A 17,027-nucleotide genomic window follows, 5' to 3' on the forward strand; every position below is an offset into this window, starting at 1 on the left:
CTTATACCATATGCAAAAATTAACTTAAAATAAGCTAAAGACTTAAGCATGAGACCTGAAACTATGAAACTAGTAGAAGGAAACAGGGAATAAGACAAGCACTGGCCTGGGCAATGTTTTTGTTTTTATTTTTAGAGATGATTTCAAAAGCATAAGCAACAAAAGCAAAAATAAGCAAATGAAATTACATCAAAATACGACAGCTTCTGTGTGTGTGTTTGTGTGTGTATGTGTGTATGTGTGTGTCTAGAAAGCAACATAATAAAGAGAAGATCTCCATATTAGGAGAAAATATAACTAATCCATATACTTGATCAAGACAAAGGAGGAGGCAACAATGCTTGATAAGAAATGTACTCATTACCTTGCTCATGTAACTGTAACCCCTCTGTACAGTGTTTTCACAATAAAAACTTATTAAAAAAGAATTAATGTTGTGTGTGTATATGTAACTTAAGCAACTTCATTAAAGAAAACCAATAATCAATTTTAGAAATGGACAACGGACTTGAATAATCATTTTTTCAAATGAAAACATGGATGGCTAATAGCTAACTGGAAAAAAATGCTCAACTTCACTAATCTTTTGTGATTGAAGAGGAAAAATAAAACCACACAGCAAGACATCACTCCTATCTGATAAAAGGGTTGTTACTAAAGAGATGAATGCTGAGCTCTTTGTCAAGGGTGTGGAGAAAAGGGAACCCTTGCTCACTGTTAGCATGATGGAAATTACTATAGACATGATGAAAAACTGTGGAAAATAAAAGATAATGGCCATGTGACCCAACACTCCCATTGTTGGGGATTTGCCCAAAAGATTTAAAATTTGTATGTCAAGGGAATACTCCATTTTCATTTTATACTATTCACAATAGCCAATATATAGAATTAACCTAAAAGTCCTTCAATAGCTGAGTGGATAAAAAGAATGGTGTGTGTGTGTGTGTGTGTGTGTGTGTGTGTGTGTGTGTGTGTGTGTGTGTGTGTGTGTGTGTGTGTAATATAATGGAATATAATTCAGTCTTAAAAAAGAAAGACATAGCCTGGCACCAGTGGCTCATGCTTGTAATCCTAGCTACTCAGGAGGATGAGCTCTGAGGATTGTGGTTCGAAACAGGAAAATCTATGGGACTCTTACCTCCAATAAATTACTCAGAAAAAGCCAGCAGTGGTGCTGTGGCTCAAGGGGTAGAGCACTAGCCTTAAGTAAAAGAAGCCTAGAGACAGAGCCCAGGCCCAAAGATCAAGCCCCAGGACTGGCAAAAAAAAAGACATTCTATCATTTGTGACAGCATGGATAAAATTTGAGAAGGTTATATTACATGAAATAAACTGAACACAGAAAGGCAAAACACAATGAATTTCCATCCCATTTATGGAACCTAAGACAAATTGAACTAATTGAAGCAGAGGAGAATGGGGATTACTAGAGTCCCAGGGTGGAGGAAGTTAGGAGTTATGGAGCAATTCTACTCAAAGAAGCCTCAGTTAAATGGGAGGAATACATATTAAATTTTTTGAGATCTGTTATTGCAAAGGATGATGAATATAGCCAACAGTTGAGTACTGTATATGTTGATATCACTCCAGGAACAAATTTCAAATCCTCTCATCACAAAAATATTAAATATTTGAGGCAATGGGTATGTTAATTAGCTTGATTCAATCATCCCACATTGAATTGAAAAATCATAACATCACTTTGTAACCCATAAATACATGCAAGTATAATTCTGTCAATGTAGAAGAAGGAAAAAGGATTGCTCAGACTTCTGAAATAGGCAGATAGCAGTGGACCAGGGTGGGCGCACAGAGTCTATCTAGGTAGAATGATGGGGGCTGGGACCCTCATGAAAGCAGGAGGCCTGATTTATGTGGAATGAACCGAAAGGAGAAGGAATCCTAAATGATGCAGGGCTGAACACAGTCTAATTTGAGGCCTGCAGGTTGACCTGGCTGCTGCTTTGAGCTCAGGGAGAAACCTGGCTTGGGTGTACTTAAAACTCCCCATTGTCACCACTTAATTGAATACTTGCTAAATTGGTTTTGCAGATTATTTTTCATATTTTGGAGCTAATATTTTAGTCTTTTTGTTTATTATATTTTTTTCTATGTAGTAGTGGGGCTTGAATTCAGGGCCTGGATGTTGTCTCTTAGATTTTTTTTTTTGCTCAAAGCTGGTGATCAGTTGAGCCATAGCTCCACTTCTGCTTTTCGTTTGTGGTGGCTCATTGGAGATAAGAGTCTCGTTCATGGAGTTGAGAGTTTCACAGCCTGGCTGGGCTGGCTTTGAACTGCGATCCTTAGATCTCAGCTTCCTTAACCTTCTATCTTACACATTGAGGATAAGCTTGGGTGTCCTGTAGTCCCCAGTGGGCAAAAGTAGTCCAGGGTTATCACAGCAGGACAATGTCTGGGACTGGATTTCTGCAGATCGGGGAAGTTCACTTCCTAGCTATCATGCTTGTATGACTCTGGGCAAGTCATTCTCTTCTCTGGGCCTTGACTTGGAGCCCACTTTTAGTTCCTGCTTCACTCTCCTCATCTCCCAGGAATACCTGGGTATGGCATTGTGTCTGGATCCCCCCACCAAGAGGCAAGCAGGTGCGGCCGACTGGCTCCTACCTTGTTAAGGGTGTTGAGAGCTGCCTGGGCTGCCATGAGGGCTGGCTCTGCTTTGGCGAGGTCCTCCTCACAGTCCTTCTGCTTCTGCTGTACCTCGAGCATGATGAGGGCCACCTTCCGCTCTTCCTCGTCGGCCACAGCTTTCTCTCTGCTCATCTTCTCTGTCTCCACACCCACCACCCGAATCAGCTTGTCTGCGGCTTCGTTCTTCTGCTTTAGCTCCACTTCCTGGGTGGCCAGCTTGGCTTTCAGATCGTCCACCTGCATTGGAGAAGAAGTATGGGGCTTATCATGAGTAGAGGGAGGGTGGGTAGGCATGGCCCTGAGGACCCAACTCTGCAGAGCACAACAGAAATCCAACTTCGTTTTTGCTGGTACTGGGGCTTGAACTAGGGCTGAGGCACTGTCCCTTAGCTTTTTCACTCAATGTCAGTGCTCTACCATTTGAACCACAGTTCTGTGGCTGGCTTTTTGCTGGTTAATTTAAGGTAAGAGTCTCATGGACGTTCCTGTGTAGACTGGCTTTGAACCTTGATTCTCAGATCTCAGCCTCATGGGTGGCTAACACTGGATGCAAAGCTATATTCTCTGATGGGTCCAAGCAGCTCCCTGACCTGGGAAAGGAAAAAAAAAACACTGGACACTCTCTCATTCTCTAGTGAAGTATAGTGAAATATTTTAGAATGGAGTGCCCCAATCCTTCCCTTCATTTCCAAGTGATCTGAGCTCCTTCTTACTGACATTGGTTGGTGCTATGGTTTTTCTTTTTAAATATACATGTGTCTAACATAATACTTTGCCTAGCAAGTAGGCCCCTAAAAAGATCACTTGTTTAATTAAAAAACACTGACTCAGTAGCTTTTGGTGGTTCTCAATGTTCCATAGACTTACTAGAAATAGATGACCAGGCTAACATGGGACAGGAAGGATCCTACTGATCAGGCCAGCTGGATTCCTGGATCATCTCTGAAGTCAAACATGGGCTGAAGGCATAATGGGGTGACAGGAGGATCAGCACTGGGAAACTGTCTGTTGATCTTACTATCTGGGAGGCAACGGATGGTGTTCTGTGTACAGTCAGGTCAGCAGGGTATGTGGTTGCCTAGGAGTAGCAGCATCCACATTACCTCTGAATGAGATGTGCAAACTCCCCGGCCCGACTCCACACCTACTGAGTCAGAATTTCTTGAAAGTAGGGCCTGGAAGTCTGTACTTTAAGAGGTCTCTAGTGGATTCTGATGCCATACTCGTGGAATGGTCTTTTTTCACGTGCACAAGGAAGACACAGACTTATTTACTTTAGAAGAGTGAAATAGCCATGTGTATTTAAAGTACAGTTCATAAACTTTTCATTCCAGTATGACCTCTTGCCTTTTAATTTTCTGCAGTCTATTGCACACAGTGACCAAAGATTACTTCAGAGCTCCTGGAACATGTTGAACTGACTCAAATGCTTTATGATGCAAAATTCATAAGGGGAAAAAATAAAACTGAGGCTTAGAAGCTGCTGATAATTCCCTTTTCATAGCAGATCAAAGGAAAGAAAAGAAATTGTGGGGGGGGAGAGGGAGAGAATGCTCTTTAATTTTGTGTATTCATGGAAGCCAGGAGACTTTATGTTAACCTCAAATAGAGGCTGCTCCCTAGAAGCGCCTTATATTCACATGTTGGAAGGTTAATCTGTTTCTAGTCTCCTGTTGTTCAGCTGTGGAGTTATTTCTACAAGGACAGAGATGCAATTGTAAATCAAATTGATGGAGCTGCATAATCACTCCAGTCAGCAAACACACCAGTAACTTTTTGTTCCTTTTTAAATCTTGGGAGATTTGAGAAAATGGAAGTGAAGGTTTTCCTCCTCCTCCTCCTCCTCCTCCTCCTCCTCCTCCTCCTCCCTCCTCCTCCTCCTCCCTCCTCCTCCCTCCTCCCTCCTCCTCCCTCCTCCTCCTCCCTTCTCCTCCCTCCTCCTCCCTCCTCCTCCCTCCTCCTCCTCCCTCCTCCTCCTCCTCCTCCTCCTCTTCCTTTTCCTCCTCCTCTTCCTTTTCCTCCTCCTCTTCCTTTTCCTCCTCCTCCTTCTCCTCTTCCTTTTCCTCCTCCTCCTTCTCCTTCTTTACCTTCTCCTTCTTTTATTCTCCATTGTTGTTTTGTTGATTGCAATCTGACCTGTGGCCTAAGGCCCAAGGTAAAGAATCCCCTGCACTGTGACTAGGAGCTTGATAGCATTTAAAAAGATGGGAGGGTTTTGCTGGTTAGAAGTAGGCCACTGCCCACCAAAACACAGGGAAGAGAGACCTCTGGGTTTATTTTATGACTTTTCTGCAATAGAATAGGAAATTAGAACATATTATTATAAACTTTTCTTTTCCCCCTTCCCACAGTTAAAATACTGAAGCCACAGTTAGACTGCTCCTTATTTAAAGACATCCCCCATCCCCAACCTTGTAACACGGGAAGATTAAGAAAAGGGTGTCACAGACACAGAAGAGACACTTCCATACCATCCTGCTGGTACTAGGATTTGAGACCATGTGTGGTCAAGAAGAAATGCCCATGGAAAGGGTGACAAGATAGGGGGACTGGGAAACATCTCCCTCCTGAAACAGGTACATGGATGTTCTGTGCACCAGAAACAGAATACTGGGACTTGCCCCACAAGAGGGTCAGAGTATTTTTCTCAAATCTTAGTCCCTGGAAACCATTCTTTGTGTGTGTGAATTAGTTCAAAAGCATAACAACAGACTGACTAAAATAAACTTGTGCTATCTGGAAGAGTGAAGAAGAAAATACAAAAAAGACGGGATGATTGGGACCTTTGGATGTTGGCTTGCTAGTTAGATATATTAGAAGAAATGTCTGATCTGAGATAGCATTTGCTTAAGAAATGAGGTTTAATGAGAAGAGTCCAGCAACTGCTTTGCTCCATCATTCATTTCTTTTGGTTTTCAGGATGGAAAGAGCAACAGTTTGGGTGGTTTGTATGCTAAAGTGGCATGTGCTGAGCTTGGTCCCCAGTGTGGTGGTCTTGTGGTGCTGGATCCTTTAAGAGGTGGAGCTCCATTCTCATGAGTTGTTGTCTTTTTGGGAGTAGATCTTGTCTAATGGGACTGGACTAGATTCCATGAGGATGAATTGTCATTATCTTCCCTTAGTCCCTCTTTTGCACATGTCCTCAACATTGGCTAGGAGACTGTCAGTGGAGCCAATAGTTCCTGATGCTTCTAAGCCTCCTGGATTGTAAGTAAAATAAACTCTTTTCTCTACAAAATACTGTGTTGCCTCAGGTTACAACTTCCTTGTGACACATCAAAAAGATTATAACAGAATGGACTCGAACTGGAGAGGAGAAGAAGGCTGAGGGGCAGACAAAGGTTGCAAAGAGGGAGAGAGAAGAGGTCCCTCCAGAAATTCCAGGCTCAGAGAGCTGTTAACAAACCAGATCTAAGGTGGAAGATGTGTGCCTCCACTGGGGGGATGCAGCCATAACTTTTGGTACAGGTTCTGATGCCTCACGGGTCCCTGCAGAACTATACATGATATAAATGATTTTCCAGAATTTTATCCCTTCAGTATGCTAGGGGTATGTTCCTTCTGCAGGTAGGAGAGGAAGGTGTGTCCCTCACCTGAGCAGAAGTGCTATGTAGCTTCAGCAAGCCATTCTCCAGCCGCTCCATTTTGTACTGCAGTTCTTTCCTGTTCCTGTGCAGTAAGCTCTGGTAGAGTCTGATGAACTCCAGAAAGGACTTGGGAGTTGTGTAGTTGTAGTGCTGCTCATTGCTCAGATACAGCTGGGATGTTTGGTTGACACTTGTGTGCACAAATGCCATAAACTTGCTAATGGACTGCTTCACTGCAGGCTAAAAAACAAGAAGTTATCTCTACACGGGAAGTCATCTCTATACAGGGAGTCATCTCTACATAAAGACTGAGGCAACCATCCACTCCACTCATCCTTCATCATATGGAAAGTTGTGTTTCAACAGCTCTGTGCCAGGCTGAACTTTAACACTGACATTTGGGTCTGGAATTCCTTGTGTCCTAAGGTGGGGAGGACCCGGAGGAATCTCCTCTTCCTTCTCACCTCAATGTTCTCTGTGTTCTGCAAGAAGCGGAGGCTGACTGACTCCAGAGCCTGTGGAGGCCACTCATGGAACCAGTCGATGGCTGTGCAGTTGACAATGGCTGGGAACTTCCTGCTTCGAACCCTTAGCTTGTTCCCCACAGGGGAGAAACAGAGAGTCACCTGAAGAAATGAGAAGCTATCAGAGAGAGATATACAGCAGAGGATGTGGCTCTGGATTCTGGCTGTCCTAGAAAACTGAGCTGCACATGCAACAATGAGCTAGTGAGCTTTTCTAGCCATGAGCTCAAGATCTGATGCATGCATCACCATGGATCAAAGGACATGGATCATAAAGGAGATGAGAATGGCCCCTTTGCAATGGTGCTTCAGGCTGAAGAGGGCTCTGTACCTATATCACCTATTCCTAGATAGTCTGTAAAGACAGCTGTGTCCACGACACCAGCAGAAGCTCTCATGGACTACCTCTGGCAGGTGGGGAACTTTTCTTTACCTTCAGCTGTCTTCGGATCCGTTCTATGAAGAACTTCCAGCAGTTTTCTCGGTTGTCGAGCAGACCTTGGGTCTTGACCTCATTCCTCACATTGCTGAGGATGTTCTCAACCTCATCATCAGAGTAGAGGTCTGGGATCTCTCCTGGGAATCAGTGGAACACAGAAGGGCAGTGCTGGCATCTTGCTTAATAATGCAATCAGACATTGGTAATCTTACCTTGGTGTACATTATGCTGATACTGGACAGGTACTATTAGTACACCAACCAGATGAATGGAGAAAGGAGGAGTAGGTGAATACCAACATAATATTCCATGAACCTTGTGAGTGGAAGCAGGTAACCGGAGGGGATGGGTGAGGGTGGTCAAGATGGGGAGGAACAGAATGATGGAAGGGATGACATGGATCAAGATTCATTGTGCTCATAAATGGACACATTGAATTGAAACTCCTTTGTACAACTACTTAAAGATAATTTAAAAGGTACAACAAATTCAGAGAGGGAAGTGACTGTATTAGTGCTAGCATGGGAGGAGCAGATCATCCTATAACACATGAATGGTATGCTCTCTCTCAAAGCATTTACTTACTAATGACTCTGCGGTTGGCTCTGTGTATTGGTGCACTCCCAAGGAGCTTAATATTTAATATGAAATAGAAAATATATTTGTGCATAAGACTATGCATCTAAAAGACCATAAAGACACATACCGATAGTGGGTCTATTTAAGAAGAGTAAGCAATCAGTTTCTATTGGAGAGGAAGGAAGAAAGCAGGCATGGCTTCATGGAATTCAGCATACCGTAAGTATGATAGTTGAAATCAATGATGAATTGTTCATAATTTATTATATGGGATTTGCAAAGTTTATATCTCGAACATTTAGATTGGGTTCTTGTATTGGACAAAAGATAAACTGTAAATGGATCAGTGTTTTTCTTATTAAAAACATAAAAATTGTTAGGTGCTGGTGGCTTCTACGTATAAGCCTAGCTACTCAGGGGGCTGAGAGCTGAGGATCATTGTTTGAAACCAGCCTGGTTAGGAAAGTCTGAGAAACTCTTATCTCCAATTATATACTACTAGGGATAGGAGATGAGTCAAGTGGTAAAGCACTTGCCTAGCAAGCACAAGGCCTTGAGTTCAAATCCCAGTATTATAAAAAAGTAATCAATTACAAACTACACAAGCTATGTGTGATTCAAAGTGGTAGAGCTCTAGCCTTGAGCAAAAACACGGCAGGACAATGTGCCAGCTCTGAGTTCAAGCCCCAGGAACAACCAAAAAAGAAAACAAACAAGCAAAAAAAACTCCACATAAAATAATAGAAAATATGGAAACTACTTTGGGATATACATGTATGTGTGTGTGTGTGTGTGCGTAGGTATATATGGATATATATATGGATATATATATCCATATATATATATATATATATATATATATGGATACATTTGGCAACATAAAAATATTTTAAAATGTGGTGAAAACATCAAAAACAAATAACACAACAATAACATAACTTAGAGACAAATGAAAGAAATACGCGTCCGCTCACATTGTGGTTAATAGTCGATGTTTCCACCATGTAAAGGAATTCTCTACAAATAAAAGATCAGTAAATCAACAGAGATTCAGGGGAAGTTCATAGTGAAGAAAATAAAAATATCTCTTGGATATATGAATAGATTTTTAATCTCACTTGTAATGACAGGAATGTACACGAAGACTGCCTAGTTACTTTTCTGTCACAGATTAGGTTTCCAAACATGGACACACACTCACAACAGCAGAAATATACATTAACATTGTCCCCAACTATGCTTTTTTTAAAATAAAAAAACAAATTAGAGCTAGGAAGGTGGCTCAGTGGTAGAGTGCTTGACTTGCATGCATGAGGCACTGGGTTTCATTCCTTAGCACCACATAAGCACAAAAAGCTGGAAGTGGTGCTGTGGCTCAAGTGGTAGAGCATTAGCCTTGAGCTGAAGAGCTGAGGGACAGCACCCAGGTCCAGAGTTCAAGACCCATGACCATCCCCCCAAACCCCCCTCCCCAATATGACAGGATTTGAAAAGGAGATAAAACATTGTATTAATGAAGAAGTATAGGAGAATAAAATTATGTGCTCAATCTCACTAATTCATCAAAACTTAAAAATCTTAATGCAGAAGAATCAATGTATGATAGCTGAGTCAAGTTTATCCTGGAAATTCAAAGAGAGCTACAAAGTAGAAAAAAAATCTACGAAAATAATTCACATTAATAAAGAACAAAATATATGACTATTTAAATAGATGCAGAGAATTTTTTGCCCAACCACTCTGGAAAGCAGTGTGGATGGCCCTCATAAAATTAAACATTTGAACTGCCACATGATCCAGCAATCCCACTCTTGGGTGTTTACCCAAACCAGGATACTGTAAAACCACTAGCATAACCAGCACTGTAGCCAAGCTTTGGAATCAATCCACATGCCCCTCAGTGGGAAAATAGATCAAGAAAATGTAGTATATATACTACAATGAAATTTTACTCATGCATTAGAAAGGATGATATTGTAGCGTTCATGAAGAAATGGAAAGATCTTGAAAAAATTATGGTAAGTAAAGTAAGTAAGGCTGAGAGAGACAAAGAATGAATGTCTCCCCATATATGTGGAAGCTACATTTAGCTTGTTAAGTTATAAGTAAATAAGTTTGGCGGTATGAAAGTATATACAAATATATTAACTGAAATATGGTAGAATCAAGGGAGATCTAAAATAGTGTAATTCCTTAGAAAGGCAAAATAAAAGTTCAGCAAAAATAACACACCAAGAAGAAGTACTTGAAAAGGATGGGGTCAAAGGGAAAGCGGTAGACAAATGAAGAGGAGGATGGAGTAGAATGCAGTCAAGAACCCAATATATATCCTAAAAAATTAAGAAGAATGAGGGAAGGGATCAGTAGGGGAAGAATGGCTAAGAATGTTCACAGTGGGGTGATGTAATAATGTATTCATAAACTGCTTTGTTAAATGGCACCTTCTTTGTGAACAACTTAAAGATAATAATAAAAAACGTTGGCAAACTAGGAAACAATAGGTTTATATTGATTGGAATAATATAGACCTCTACCTTAAATCCAAAGCAAAAATCTAAGCTAAAAGTAAAATGTTAAATATTCCCTTTTCAATAAAGTATGATAAAAAACAGCTGTTAACATATTTTCTACTCAATATTATATAGATCCCAGACCATGCAAAAAGTGAAAAAAATAAGAATGTGTAAGGATATATGAGGATAGTTAAGAAAGCAATAAAATTATTATTGTTTCAAATCTGATTTCATAGGAAAATCTATGAGAATATTTACATAAACAATCAGTACTACAATAACAAGTTTCCTGTGTAGAAAAACCAATGTTTGAAATTAAATCATGTTTCTATTTTCCAGCCAAGAAGTAGAGTTAATTTAAAAGTTATATAGAATACCAACAAAAACCATAGACACCTAAGCAACAAATACGTAAAAGTTATACCTGATCTTAATTCCTATTAAGACTATAGTAGAGAAAATGAAAGCCTTCGGAGGTGAAGAGAAATCTTGTGCTTGTGGGGATTGGTGTAGTACCCTCGCAATCTCCAAGATACAATTCCAATAAAAATATTCAGAGGGTTCATTTCTTGATCCTGACAAACATATCCTAAAACATAGATGACACTCCATCCATCATTTTCTCCCATCTCTCATCTCAAGAAACCTGATTCCATTTTCATATGTATAAAGATATATATATATATATATATATATATATATACATTGTTATTATGACTGTATTCACCCATTCTCTCTCTTTTTGTCTGCCCAATAATTTTTCTACATAACAGACAAAAAGTATAATTATAGTAACTGAATATGTGAAATTTCAGTTTTACTAGCTAATTTGCTATTACTTTCCTGGTGAATTGATCCAATTTATATTGCCATTAACAGAATACTAATGTTAATCTTTTTTTTCCTTTTACTTAGGTTTGAACCTAAAGCTGTAAACTTGCCTAATTTATGTGTTCAGCTGGCACTTAACCATTTAATATGTTTACTATATTGTGAATAGTTTGTCAGTTGATTATGAAAAGCTGAGAATAAATATATTGGTTTGTCATTCAGGTGTAGATACATAGGCACTGCACTTATAAACTAACATGTATTGAAACTCCCTTGTATAACTATTTAAAGGTAATAAAAGCTAAATTATAATAAAAGAAAAATGATTGGACATTTTCACAAGTACTTTCTCTTAGAACAGAAGATATTTTTAATCAACAAAGATAAATATCTCTAGCTCTTTCTAGATATACTGAGCTTTATTGTAGATGTTTGGTCTCTAAGGCTGTGTAAGAGTCATTCTTGAGCACTTTGACCTTGGTTCCTCTTAGATGTTGTGTTAATTGCCCATACTCAATTTTTATTGTAAAAATAGTGTACAGAGGGGTTACAGTTACATGAGTAGGGTAATGAGTACATTTCCTATCTAGCATTGTTACCTCCTCCTTTGTTTTCCCCTACCAACCCTTCCTTCCCCACCTCCCCAACTCCTCCCTCTCTCTCCCTCCCCCACTTGGGGAGGGGAAGGGAAAAACAAAATGCTTAAATAGGGATACAGGTTGACCCATTGTAACCATGAGATGTACAAGACACTATGTTGAAAATGAACTTCACTCATACTCAATTTTAAAATAATGTAATTTTGTAGTTTCTTTTATAAAGATACCACTTCTTTACATCCCTTTAGCAAGTAATGATAAAAGGTATAAAAATCAGAGGATTAAGTGGGACTAGAACCTGTCTTTAGATTTTAAATATATATATATATATATATATATATATATATATATATGGATGTAAATTACCTTTCAGATTATCCAGTCAATACGATTTTCAAACTGTGATGATTGCAATAGGATTCTTGTAAGGCACTATATGGAAGAATGAATGATACACTTCAAAGGATCACTGGCTTTTGGTATTTCATATAGTCAGATAAAGTAATATATTAAAGATGGAGACATGCTATAAAAATAAAAATAAATGTATACAGAAGAGAAAAGGGGAAGGAAGGCTATTCCTGAGAAAGAACCAAAGGTAGGATTTTCCCAGTCACAGATGAAGTCTCCCTATGTAGCTGAGATCATTAGAGCAACGTGAAATTGCTGTTCTATAAGGAAGTCAAACAAATGTGAAAGACCTAGAAAAAGACCTAGTGACAAATAGGAGACTGACATAAAAAATTGACATGAAGAGGGTTAAACTGATAAGTAAGTGATGTCAGGATGATTTAATGTTGGTGTCAAAATACAATGAGATTGCTACTTAAAAAATTTCAGGGCTGGAGGTATGGCTCAGGTGGCAGAGTACCTTTCTAGCAAATTTAAGGCCCCAAGTTCAAACCCCACTACTGCCACAAAAGGAAAGAGCCCAAGACATAAATATGAAAAACAAGACAATAATAACTTCAATAAAAACATAAGCACTGGGATAGGACAATATTTCTAAAATAGAACCCCTCAAACACAAAGCATTAAAAATATTAACTTTTCAAACACCAAAACTAAACTGGTATGACTAAAGTCAGACACAGATTTTCAAATAGTATTTACAACACATTTTATGAAGAAAGGATTAGTATCTTGTGTAGTATCCTACACAGCCACAAGGAAAAGAGACTCCAAGAGCCAAAGGTCAAGCTACACAAATAGGCAACTCAGAAGAGGAACAGGAATAGCCAAGATATATTGAACATACTTAATATCACTAGCAAAAAGGGGAATGGAAACAATGAGAATTTGTTTCTTTCCCAATGTCAAAAATTGTTAGACAAAAAAAAAATTGTTAGACAAACCAAGTTTTGGTGGGGTTGAGAGGAACAAGAATTCAACCTCGACTGGCCAGAGACTACTTATGCATAATTATCTTGGGGAGCAATCAGGTGCTTCATTTGTAAAGTTCAAAAAGCACATGTCAGACAATCTAGTCATCCAGGTTTTGAGCACCTATTTACAGAAATTCTTGTACAATAAAAATTTCTGTTTTGCAATGTCATTTATAATTGCACCATTGTTGGTTTTATTGCCTTTTAATGATCCAAAATATTTTGTAATGAAAGAGAAAGCATGTTGTTGTTGTCATTATTGTTGGTGTTGTTGGTGTTGTCTTTTTTGAGAGGGCAAATGGGGGGCTCAGAAGCGGAGAGAGGGCGGGTGAACAAATGCAGTCATATATCCAATGTATATTATATAGAAAATGAACTGTGCAACTTGTGTACAGGGACTGGAGGGAAAACAGGGAAAAGCAAAGGAAGGCATGACATTGTCCAAGAAGAATTGTACTCATTACCTAACTTTGAAATTGTAAGCCCTTATAAAATTGTAAACTCCTTAATAATAACAATAAAATTATATTAAAGGAGAACATTAAAAAACCATCAATATGGAGGTGAGTGTATAAAAATGACAAATTTTATTCTTTGAAGAATATAGTCTGAGAAAAGTCTCTAGGATTTCTAACCCAGTGGTAGGCATTAGCTCACACCTACAAGTAGTCTTTGCCTTTCATGAATCATATTTCAGTTCAATATGATGATGTGCAGTTGCTGACAGCTTTAGCTCCACAGAGAGGACTATAGTAAGAAGAGACAGGGTCAATAAAAGTTTACTAGAAAATTAAAGCTCAAGACCAGTCTTCTTTCTTTGCTTTCTCCTTCCTCTTGCCCCTAGCCTCCTGCCCTTGCCCCTTTCCCTTCCCCTTCTCTTTGTCCTTCTCCTTCCAATTGCCCTTCCTCCTCCTCTATCCTTCCCTTCCCCCCTCCTCCTCTTTCTTCTTCTTCTTTGGCAGTTTCAGAATTTGAACCCAAGGCCTTGCTCTCATTTGGCTTGCTCACTTGGTTGGTGCTCTACTACTTGAACCACACCCTTTGCTCATTATTTTGGAGTTGACTCTGTTGGACTTTTCTTCCCTAGTCTGGCTTTGGACAATGAGCCTTTGGATTTCCATTTCCTGAGTAGCTAGGATCATAGGTATGAGCCCCAAATGCTTAGCAAGTCTTCTAATGTGAGTAGAAGTTAATCTAGACCGAGGAATAGAATGAGACTCAAAAGGAACATCATGAGTAAAGACATCAGAAAACAACATGTTGTGTGATTTCAGCCAGGAATTACTAAGTCATAACAGGGAAGTATGGTTAACAAGGAGAGGAGAGAGAATGGCAAAGTCATTTTTTTCCTACACAAAAGGCACTTGGGTTTTATCCTGTATCCAGATAGGAAGTAATAATGGAGTTATGGTTTGGATTACATATAGTTTAGATTATAATACTACGGAGTTAACTGGGACCTAGGAGGAGAGTTATGAAGTGTCTTCATCAAAGCAAAAGATGACATAATTGAGGCAGCCAGAATAAAGAAGATATGGAGTCAGAAATTATATTAGAGAGGAACATTAATGATAATTGGCTGTCTCTTGGATATGGGAGGAGGGAGGTCAGCAACTTAAGGAAATCCAAAGAGACACAAAATTTGTAACTTTGTGGGATGTTATTACCTTAAGCAGGAAACAAAAAGCTAATCATTTAAGCATATCTTTTGCCTAACCCTGTTGGGATTTCTATTTTGCAGATGGAGAATCAATCAGATACATGGTTAAAGTTCTACTGTCCGTAATTAATGGAATTATTGAGTAATAATTCTATGTTTAGGAGGTCAAATGTATGCTTTGTGGCTGCTCCTTGGTTCCAAAGTGTTGTATTGCTTTGTTTAAATTCCTGAGAAATGGATCCTGAGTTCAGTTTATACAACAGTCTCATCAGGAAGCCAAATTCTAGATGCTCCCAGAAGAAACACCATCCAATGGCAAATGTGTGACAATTATTTCCACACTTCATTCTCATAGGGTAGGTGTAGCTCACAGACATATCAATCTCGGATCTAATTCTCAAAAACAGAAAGATGACCAGATATAAAAAGAACAGCTTTGTTCAGAGGTGGAGAAGAGGAGCCAACTGGCGGTAACTCTTCCCCATGAACCCATGTCTACAAATGCCATCAGAGCCCAGCATCTAGTGACTGGAGAATGGGAGCTAAATAACTGATTGCAGGGTAGATGAGTGAATGAAAGATAAAGACCCACACTCTGCTGGCCCACGACTGTAATACTAGTTACTCAGGAGGCTGAGATCTGAGGATGGTGATCTGAGCCGACCTAGGCAGAAAGTCCTGAGACTTTTTTTTGTTGTTGGTTGTGGGTGCTGTCCCTCAGCTCTTCAGCTCAAGGCTAGCCCTCTACCACTTGAACCACAACACCACTTCTAGTTTTTCTGAGTGGTTTATTGGAGATAAGAGTCTCACAGACTTTCCTGCCTGGGCTGGCTTTGAACTATGATCCTCAAATCTCCTGAATAGCTAGGATTACAGGCATAAGCCACAGGCGCCCAGCATCCTAAGACTCTTATCTTCAATTAATTATGCCCCCCCCCCCAAACCAGAGGTAGAGGTGTGGCTCAATTGGTAGAGTACTAGCCTTGAGCCAAAAAACCTCAGGGATAGCACCCAGGCCCTGAGTTCAAGTTCCAGGAACAGCACACACACAAAAAATGATCTAGACAGGACCAAAGAAAAGAAACCTTAATTTTGGAGAGAACAATTAAGGTTTTTGAAAAGTCAAAAGAAAATTGCTGAAGTACGATTCCAAATGAAATAAAGTATGGTGTCTATCATAGGAAGAAACATCACACCTGGATTAGGCTAGGTCTTTTTCTTGGTTAGTGCTAATTGGGCTGCCACAGTATAAATAAGATTTCTGGGAGGCTGGAAAGCTGGAGACAGAGGTGCTGCCCTGGAACTACAGGGGTAAGGGGTAATTCTTATTTTTCTCCCTAGATTTGGATGGGACTTTCATTTGGATTATGGACAGAGAGAAAATATCCTTCTAGGCATTTTCAAAATACTAGAGTTAGATGATAAGTATACATTCTTCAGAAATTAGATAAATTAGGTCACAGTGAGGTCATAGTGAGGATCGAACTTTTCAGGTCAAGCCAAGGCTTACATTCCATGCATAGCTTCACTAACAGCTGAGTGATCCTCAAGGTCATTCTCTTGACAAGTGGCCCAGAGATGGGAAGTCTGTTTTTAACTTGGGTGGCCATGCTGCTCTAAGTATGATTAGGTATCTTTTTACTAATCAAGCCAAGAACTATTTTTTCAATGATATTTAAGTAGTTATACAAAGGAATTGCCATTTAACACAGCAGTTTATGGGTATAATATGTCTTGATTAATGTCATTCAACATTCTTACCCATTCCTCTCCTACATTTCTTTCCTCACTCTTCTTAATTCTGTAGGACCAAGAACTATTTTTCATTTATTTTCTTTTTATTAAACTGTAATCCATCTAAGATGCAGTTTATATAAAGACTACTTCTGAATGTGTGGTTGGCGTCATAAGTGGAATTCACACACCAAACATCATCATGGTATGAATTTGTCAATGATGTCAGAATATCAAGGGATAAACAGGGAGCTAAAAGTGTGTGGATAGTCTGTGGCATGAAATGACTGGTGTTCTGAAGGAGACATTTTGGGGGGAGCACTCACAGTACCATTGTAGCCAACCAGCCCAGGACAGTAAATCATTACAGAGTAACAAGTTATTGGTAAGGGAACCCAAGATAAACTTTCCTACACTCTAGTGTACTTTTCAAAGATGCAGTCATTGCATAACATCACAGAGATTGACAAACATTTAGAAGGGAATGAGATTGTGAGAATTCCCTCCAGCTTTGGCTCGCCTGG

At 39.5% G+C, this 17,027-nt stretch overlaps 1 protein-coding gene across 3 annotated transcripts in view; it reads right to left on the reverse strand.

Annotated features, from left to right (window-relative positions):
* The window catches only part of Dnah9 (dynein axonemal heavy chain 9), a 343,799-nt gene that overhangs the window by 102,331 nt on the left and 224,441 nt on the right, over nt 1-17,027 (reverse strand). For all 3 annotated transcript variants that reach the window (XM_070026946.1, XM_070026945.1, XM_070026947.1), the window contains 4 exons: nt 7,197-7,339; nt 6,704-6,865; nt 6,246-6,479; nt 2,629-2,889 (listed from right to left, as the gene is read on the reverse strand). In XM_070026946.1, coding sequence (XP_069883047.1) covers nt 2,629-2,889; nt 6,246-6,479; nt 6,704-6,865; nt 7,197-7,339 — 800 coding nt within the window. The remainder of the gene's footprint in view (nt 1-2,628; nt 2,890-6,245; nt 6,480-6,703; nt 6,866-7,196; nt 7,340-17,027) is intronic.

This window comes from Dipodomys merriami, unplaced genomic scaffold (genome assembly GCF_024711535.1).
Source record: "Dipodomys merriami isolate MVZ:Mamm:240054 unplaced genomic scaffold, mDipMer1.0.p SCAF_19, whole genome shotgun sequence".
Lineage (NCBI taxonomy): Eukaryota > Metazoa > Chordata > Mammalia > Rodentia > Heteromyidae > Dipodomys > Dipodomys merriami.